General features: G+C 36.5%; 1 protein-coding gene across 1 annotated transcript; it reads right to left on the minus strand.

Moving 5' to 3' along the window:
• Positions 1-357: 357 nt before the first annotated feature.
• On the minus strand, positions 358-1,069 carry LOC114695742 (probable RNA-binding protein 18). The gene has a single exon (XM_037209343.1). It carries the CDS (start codon positions 928-930, stop codon positions 358-360), a length of 573 nt encoding a protein of 190 aa, XP_037065238.1. The 5' UTR covers positions 931-1,069.
• Positions 1,070-8,825: the final 7,756 nt, after the last annotated feature.

Genomic DNA, 8,825 nt, shown 5'->3' on the forward strand with positions numbered 1-8,825 from the left:
CATGTATAGCTTAATCTGTAAATAAGGTTGTCTTAGACATCCCAGACTTACTTACCTCCATGAAGCCAGTAGATGAACATCTCATCCAACCCATGGGATCATGAGAAAGAAGAATTAATTGTGCTTTTTTTTTTCAGTGTTCAAATCATAGTTTGGACACGTTCCTATTTATTCTGGATGATGCTCAGTTCCACACATAGTTCAGAGAAGACACATCCATATGAATACCAAACACGTTATGTTAGCAGCCCTAACATGTGACTGTGTTGTTGGCAGTACCATTCACATCTACAAAGACAAAGGAGAAGGATTTCAAACACAGAGACCATTTGCTTTCGCTGCTCTGGCAAATCCTCCTCATCTTCGAGACTTCCAGGCTGTTCTAGAGTAAGGAGTAGTCCTTTTCTTATCTGGTGGTTTGAAGTAGGAATAAAGGGGTGCGGCCGGGTACTCTGCGTCAGGGTTCTCTGCCATCATTTTCAGCTTCGCTTCAATGGCTTTGATCTTTGTAGTGACACTGAGGTTAGATGGAGTAGGTTCAGTGCTTGAGGATGGCTCAAGGCTGATGGGAAGGATTTTATCATTCTTGTTATGATCATATCTCTTGACTTGAGCGTGAGCCCATCGTACCACCAGCTTCTTAGACAGTGCCAGCTTGCCATTGAGACACTGGATGGCTTGTTGTGCTTCCTGCTTAGTTTCAAAGTTAACAAAACAGTACCCTCGGGGCTGGCCCTCCAAAGCACCCGACTTGTGGAAAAGGAAGTCAAATTGCTTCACTTTGCCAAACTTCTGGAGGAGCTTGAGGAGGTGGTATTCCATGATTTTGGGGTCCAGGTTGCCAATCCATAATCGGTGTCCTTCCTGTAGAGAGCCCTCTGAAAGGATGGATGCGTTCTCCAGGGGGAGGGTTTTGGTTTCTGCTTTCATCAATCTCTACGAAATACTGCCAGCCTCAGAGCTGTGCCCTCAGCTCATGCCCTGAAACCAGCTTCCGACGCCCGGGTCTGAGCGAGGGACGTGAGGATACCTCAGGCGAAACACCGGTTACTGCCTGGCCGCCCGTGACGGGCTATGTCCTAATTGTGCTTTTAATTACTAAGTGTTTGGATAGTTTGATTAACTTTGATAACCAATAAACAGTATCATAATAAAACTTGATCATACTAGCCATTTTGTGTAAATAAGGACAAAGGTGAGGAAAATGTAATAGGAACTGAAGGAGATAAATCAAACATAACCCATTCCTTCAAGCTTCAAATATAAATATTTATTTTAATAGACATCCATGATTTAAGAACAAAATAAACCTATGATTGATAGTGAAGGAAAGATCTGTTTTATAAAAGTACTCCTTGCTTATGCCTCTGTCTTTGAAATTATATAATGTACAAACTATGTATAAAAGTTAGACAAGACATCCTGTAAATAATGGCATACAAAGCATATGTAACATATAAAATATGTTAACTCATTCCATCATCACAATAATCCTATTAGAAGAGGGAGACCATGATTTGTACATCACAATGAAGAAATTGAGCTGTAGAAATGAAGTAGCTTAATCCGGACTGCTTAGGTTTGCAGAACTGAACTAAATTGAAATCCCAGGTAGACCAGAAGTCTACCCCTAACTACTCAGTACACTACACTCCAAAGTGAAGAATTTGATTAAAGTCTGTCAGCCAAGTTTATGGAATTTTTGGTTTATAACTTATATAACTTTCAAATTTCCAACTCAAATTTATGGGTCTCCCATTATTTTGCTACCTGTAATTATCCCATTTTTATATTTAAATCCAAAGCTCAAACTATGTATGACAGTGAATAAAGAGGATGGAAGAAATTTTCCTCCAACAATTTATACTTGAGTTAGACATTGAAGAACAAGAGAATAAGAATAAAAATACTTTTCTGACCTCTCTACACATCTACGTATTTCAACAGATATTTTTTAATGTTATGAATAACAAATATGTCTCCTAGGACACATTTTCTATCTTGTCTAACATTTATTTGTAGATATGCTAGACACCTTTTATGGTGGAATCCCAGCTTGATTTACTTTTGTGATGTTAACGTAATAAGTGGATAGATGGTTGGAGAATGAACAGATGAGCATATGTATGAATGAGCAAATCTCATACTTTTGAATTGATGCATACCTATAACTCACAGTTTCAGTATTCCCAAGGATATGTTTCCTGAAATCTTTTTTTTTTGATTCACTAAGATGAATTAATGGGAAGTAACTGAATTTTATTGTAAGATTGTACATCAGGAATAATTATTTGTCTTCCTATTGTTTCACAATAATTTCTAATAACCATTCTGTAATAATTATATACACATATATAGTTGACTGTTAAGTGGAATAGATAGTATACATGCATATATTTACACATATACATGTGTATATGTATGTATGTATAGTGTAATTGAGAATTAAACAGCCTAGGGCTTTGCACATACTAGGCAAGTTTTCTCCCACTTGTTCTCATTCTCTCTGTCACTGTCTCTGACTCTATCTTTGTATCTCTCTTGTATTTAGAAATGGAATCTCATGTCATCTAGGCTAGACTCAAGCTCACTAGGTGGTCTTGAACTACCGATCTTCCAGCCTCCATTTCCCAGTTAATGGGATTAATGACATATACTACCATGGCTGCTCCTTTTTTTTCTGAGACAGAATTTTACTAAGTTTCCTAAGCTGGCCAAGAAGTTGCTCTGTGGTGCAGACAGGCCTTGAACTTGTAACCCTGCTGTTTCAGCCTCCTGGAGAGTTAGGATTCCAGGTCTGTGCCACCAGTCCCATTCTCTAATAATTATTTTAGTATTTATGCCAGCAATGTATTTCTTCCATGAATTAATCTTTGTGTGTCTATTTGAGTGGCCTTGCATGTGAGACACAATTTTATTTTTCTCCCAAAGTATCTCCTAATGTAATAGAAGTTTGTTTTTCTAAATGTTTTAACAAGATTGCCTTTAGAATTCTTTTAAAGGTAAATAATGTACCAAGGACTGTCATACAAATGGCAGAACCCAGCTCAAAATGAATATGTAAGACCCTATCTTAAAAAATATTTGAACTTTCAAAATAGCTTCATCAGAGTTTTAAACCAAATACAAGGGCAATCAAAACTCTGTTTCCCAAATTTGGTTTCCAGCATCTACTTCAGGCAGCTCAAAACTGCTTGTATTTCAATTCCAGGGGATTCAACACCCTCTTCTGGCCTGTACACATAAAACACACACACACACACACACACACACACACACACACACACACACACACGTAAAAGTAAAAATAAACCTTTAAAATAAATAATCCCTGGTTCCTTATGATGCACCGGCCATACACATCCATGAAGTAAGCCCTGATGTCACCTTTAACCTTTTCATTTGCAGCTTCAAGAAATGCTCTTTTGCAGGCTGGAAGAGCTCATCCTACTGTGAAGTGTGTGTGTGTGTGTGTGTGTGTGTGTGTGTGTGTGTGTGTGTGTGTGTGTAGGGGGACTAAATATGAATGTGCATGTGTTTGTGTTGGGTTATGCCTGCTATGCATAGGGAGATTTTAGCACTTCAATACAGTTTATTATCGATAATTATATTACAGGGTATATTCCCAAGAACTCTCACAAATCAAGCACACTAGTAGCTAACTATTAAAAAATGTATATCCTTCCTCGTGCCCCTGTCCTTTGTTATACTGCTACCCCAAGTAAAATATCCCAACTTTTAGCAACATAAACTACTTTGCATATTTTATATAAATGTGGTGATACTATGTGTACTCTTCTGTATCCATTATTTTTCATTCAAAGTCATGTTAGAGAACCAACTCTATTGTAGCATTTACTTGCAGTAATTTTATCCTGCAAAGATGGAATTTCTTAAGACTCCACTGTGGGAATACATGACAGTTCAAAAAATCTGTTTGGTTGTTGTGGAATTTGGAAAACTTTTGTTGTCTTAAATAATAAAAGTAATTCTGCTGTGAAATAACTTTGCTAAGATAGTTCTGTAGTATAATTTTATAAACCAATTTGTAACAAATATATAACCAGGAATAGAATTGCTGTCATGAGTATACATATGACCAGCTTTAATGGATACTGTTCAATAGTTTTTTGAAGTCATACAAAATCACATTCACAATAGCCATTCATGAAAGTTGATTGCTTTACATTCTATCAGTGTTGGTGTTAAAGCTTTTTATATTCCTGCCATTCTGGAGTGTGTATGCAGTGGTACCACATTACGTTTTAATGTTCATTTAATCCATGACTAGTAATGTCAGACTTTTTTCTACATTTGATAGGCATCTCAATATCTTCTCTGTGAAATGTCTAAAAGGGTGAACTATTTTTTACCTGGTTACCTATATTTTTTTTAGTTACTTATAGGTATTCTTAATATATTCTTGGAGTTTCTTACTTGTCTGTGTGTATTAGGGATATTTCCTTCCCCTCTGTAGGAAACCTTTCATGATTTTAGTGGTTTTTATTTATGTGCCTGATGGTTCACATTCTTAAAACATATCTCCTTTTGGAAAATGATAGGATAAAACCCATAAAAGGACAAAGAGATTCTTTATGAAAAAATATGCATCAGCATTTAAGCAAATTATACTTGATTGATAATGATCATACCCAAAGCACTAGTAGTTTACAATGAACTAGCAACAACCCTGATCATGTGTCAGAATCTAAAAATTTCCACAGCAATAACGAGAATTCTAAGCAGAATGCTAAATTTTTAGTGTGTTCTAATAATATATCCAGGATTATTGTCTTAAGCATCACAAAGAATTAACAAAAAGCCATGTGACAAAGCCACAGATGTGTGATGAGTGGACACCCTAAACTCCCAAGTTCTGCCCACCTCAGGCTCTCATCTCAATGCTCTTTCCCACATTTTTGATGTTGAGTAAATGGATGTGCTGTTAATAAAACTGACACAATTGAGAATGTTAATGAAACACAAGTTTCATAAAGAAGGATGTGAGAATGTAGATCCAAGCTCCACAAACCAATCTATCGTTGTAAAATTAGGTTTTGAAAAACGATGTTCGTGAAATTGGTTTTTAATATGTATGGTTCATGTCAACTTTATACTGTTTTTCTGAAAAAGTATTGATTTTCTAAAAATTCCAGTAAGAGTATTGTATAAACACTTATAGGAGTCATTATGGAAAGTCATTGTGGTGTTACTTAAATACAGCATGATTAAGCTGGGCTACATGGGCACTGGGGACATAGCTCAGTTGGTGGAGCTGTGTGTTCATGAAGCCCTAGGATTGGTCCTCAGCACCACATAAACCAGGTGTGCTGGCACAGGCCTGTGATCCCAGCTCTAGAGCTGCGAGGATCAGAATTTCAAGATAATCCTTAGCTACGAGGCCGAAGTCAGCCTGGAATAGGGGAGATCTTGTTTAACAAATGGCCAACGAGAATTATTAGCACAGCTTTTAAAGGTTCCATATATGTAAATAGAACAATAAGGTTTCAAATTTATGAAAATCATTATTTTTCTTGAATCAATTAAATACTGTGTATTTAACTCAATCATTCTTAAAACATTACAAAGAATATCATGTATTTATGTATTTTCATACTATCAATGTTTGAATAGTGATCATTTTTCTTCTTCTCCTCCTCCCTCCCTTTCTCCTTCTCTCCTCTCCTTCTTTCTCCCATGCGTTTAAGCTTTCTTTTGTGTGTGTTTGTATCTTTCTGTTTATCTGCAAGACATATCTGATTTGTGGAAGTTCCAGGAGAGCAGCTATATGCATATCAACCTTACTTTTGACATACACCCTAGGCTGTGTATGAACTACATTGTATAATATCCCTAGATAGGCATCCCATAGGATATATTGTATGATATCCCTAGATAGGCTTCCCATAGGACATATTATATGATTATCTCTAGATAGGCATCATGTAGGAGGTGGCTCAACAATCCATATCCTTCAACCAACTGATAATAATAAAAAGTGCTAAATTTAATTTATTTTTATTTTGCAAAATAAGTTCATCTTGCTCATTTTTGATAGTTTTTTTTTCCTCTTTAAACTGCTATGAACCTTCCCAAGTTTTGAGGACAATGTATCTTTTTTTGGTAGAAGATGACAAAATATCTTTCTGAAAAAGAATCATATAAAGGTGACACAATATAATACTTGTGAACTACTTAGCAAATTAAACATGTGAGGTTCTTTTTAAAAGTGCGATTACATTTCCAATGTGTGCATTTGGTAAAAACTCACTGAGGACAACCATAATGTCTGAAATTCCACCCTGAAAGCTGGGATTACAGGCAGGCTAATTGACAATGACTGAGCTAGAATCTTTGAGAATCTGTATTTCATTTCATCACCATAGCCAATTATTCAAGATGTCAAAGAAAAATTTCTCCATTCAGATGAACCATAGATAAATGCATATTGAATTTTCTTTGTTTCTTTTTTAAAGTATGGCTCCTAAGTCACTAAAGAATATAAAGAATACATGTAGGGATAAAATATAATGTTAGTCAGAGGACAGAGGATATCTCACTTCATTACTTCAAAATGAAAAGATGTTTATTTGTGTTTATGCTTACAATAATAAAAAATACATGATGCATTTTATAATATACACTTCCAAGTCCTGAAAATTAAAAATTTCAAAGCATTGTTTCTATAACATGAATCTTAAAATGTCTTATTAATAAAAACAAACCTGGAGCCAGGTATTGGGGTGAATGCTGAAAGATCAGAGAGACAGAACAAGCCACAGGCACCTCACCTTGCCAATTCCTAAGCTGTTTGCTCAGACTGGAAGCCTCTGTGTCCTCATCCAAATGGATCTCAGCTGAACTGCTGCTAAAAGCCTAAAAGCTTAACCAGCTCTACTTCCTGGTCCTCACGTCTTAAATACTTTTTTGCTTACTGCTATCACTTCCTGGGATTAAAGGTGTATGTCACCATGCCTGACTGTTTCCAGTGTGGCTTTGAACTCACAGAGATCCAGACAGATCTCCACTTTTAGAATGCAAGGATTAAAGGTGTGTGTACCACCATTTTCTGGCCTATATGTCTATCTAGTGGCTGTTCTGTTCCCTGACCCTAGATAAGTTTATTAGGGTGCACAATATTTTGGGGAACACAGTATCACCACAAAAATCAGAAATAATTCTTTCTCCTGTAGAGAGATCCTTTGACCTCTTCTTTATCACCGAATTAGAAAACAAACAAACAAACAAACCCTAGAATTCAGTTGTACTCAGAGCTGAAGTGGCACACTGCAATTGTAAAGCAGTTTGTACATTTTGCAAAGTGCTTTTGTGTACTTGGGTCTTTCCTCATAGTCATCCAGCTTAACTCTTTTCCTGTGTGCACTACCTGTGTTCTGTTTATATTTTTTGCTTCTTATTTGCAAAATCATTCATGTTTTCATCACATTTGTATTTCTACTGAGTCATTTTGACTAATTTAGACTTTGTTAGGAATATGAACCAAAGTGGAAAAGCTATGAATTAGAGGACATAACAGTCACCGTGATTTACTATTCCAACTTTTGGAACTTCACATTAACTCATGGTGGTGGCCATGTTTGGCTGGGGAAAGCCATATGGCCAATGACATTGTTAAGAGGCTGCCTAAAACCATTTCACAGAAAGCTGGTAAACTATGACTTTGGGCTGTGGAGGCCACATGCTTCCTTTCTTCAGCCAAGAGAAACACAATAGCTGAGCCTCCTATAATGATTTTTAGAAACGTTTAAATGCAGGACTGTATCTTCTCTCAGGAAGTCCAGGTGATAATTCAGGCACATCCCCCAGTATTCCTCTGAAAAGCATGCTTTTAGGGAACAACACCAACTTTTACTTCAGAAGGAATCGTTCCATTTATTTCGGATTCTAGCAGTAGTTGGGTGAGCCTGGCTCAGCTGGTTTCATAGCATGGGGATTTTCTTTGAAATGCCTTTCTTTGAAAGGTCCTGAAGACATTCCCCTCTTCTAAATCTCTTCCCCTGTTACAGGTTTTTCCATTGTGGGCTATTTTGGTAAGGGTATCTTTTCCTCAAAATAGTTATTCACTTAAAAAGCCTTCAAAATATTAACCAGTCACTGAAGGTTCTTTGAAGAAAAATATGACTGTTCGTGTAAACAATTAATGGTTGTTAGGCATGGCAGCGTATATTATGACAAACAACACATGCTACATGATGCCAGCTGGTGTAATGATGTGATAATGTCTGAGTCATTAACTCTGGCACACAGTTTACGATGCCCTTCTATGACAGGATTAATTGATTCACACATACATTAAAACAAAAATAACTAAACTAAATTCAGCTGGAAGCCTGGCTCCTCGTTTATCATAAACCCTGCCGTTGGTGGTTGCTGACACAGACCTGAGTGCTCAGTGGATTGAGGATCTCTTAGCTGACCTCACCTCTGTGAATGAGAGCAGGCACCTCTGGAAAGCACTAGAGAGCATTAAGGTATAGGCTCCTGGAGAAGAACTCAGGCTGCAAAAAATTCTGTGTATATACCTATGGCGTGGAAGTAAATGTATAGGACATTTTAATAGTGAAATGGTTCACAATAGCTCTTAAAAGCAATCTCTGAAATAAAACAGCTGTTTCTTAAAGATAATGTGAGAAATACATCTTAGATGCTTTTCTAAGACAATTAATTAGATGTTTGAAGAATTTCTTTCAGAAAGCTAATTCAGTGCTTTGCAGAGGTTTTATGGAATTATGAAAAGTTTGACTGATATCCAACACAGTAACAAATGGTGCTAACTTCTGTCTTCTACAATTTTATCCAAGTAT

This window comes from Peromyscus leucopus, chromosome 10, assembly GCF_004664715.2.
Source record: "Peromyscus leucopus breed LL Stock chromosome 10, UCI_PerLeu_2.1, whole genome shotgun sequence".
NCBI lineage: Eukaryota > Metazoa > Chordata > Mammalia > Rodentia > Cricetidae > Peromyscus > Peromyscus leucopus.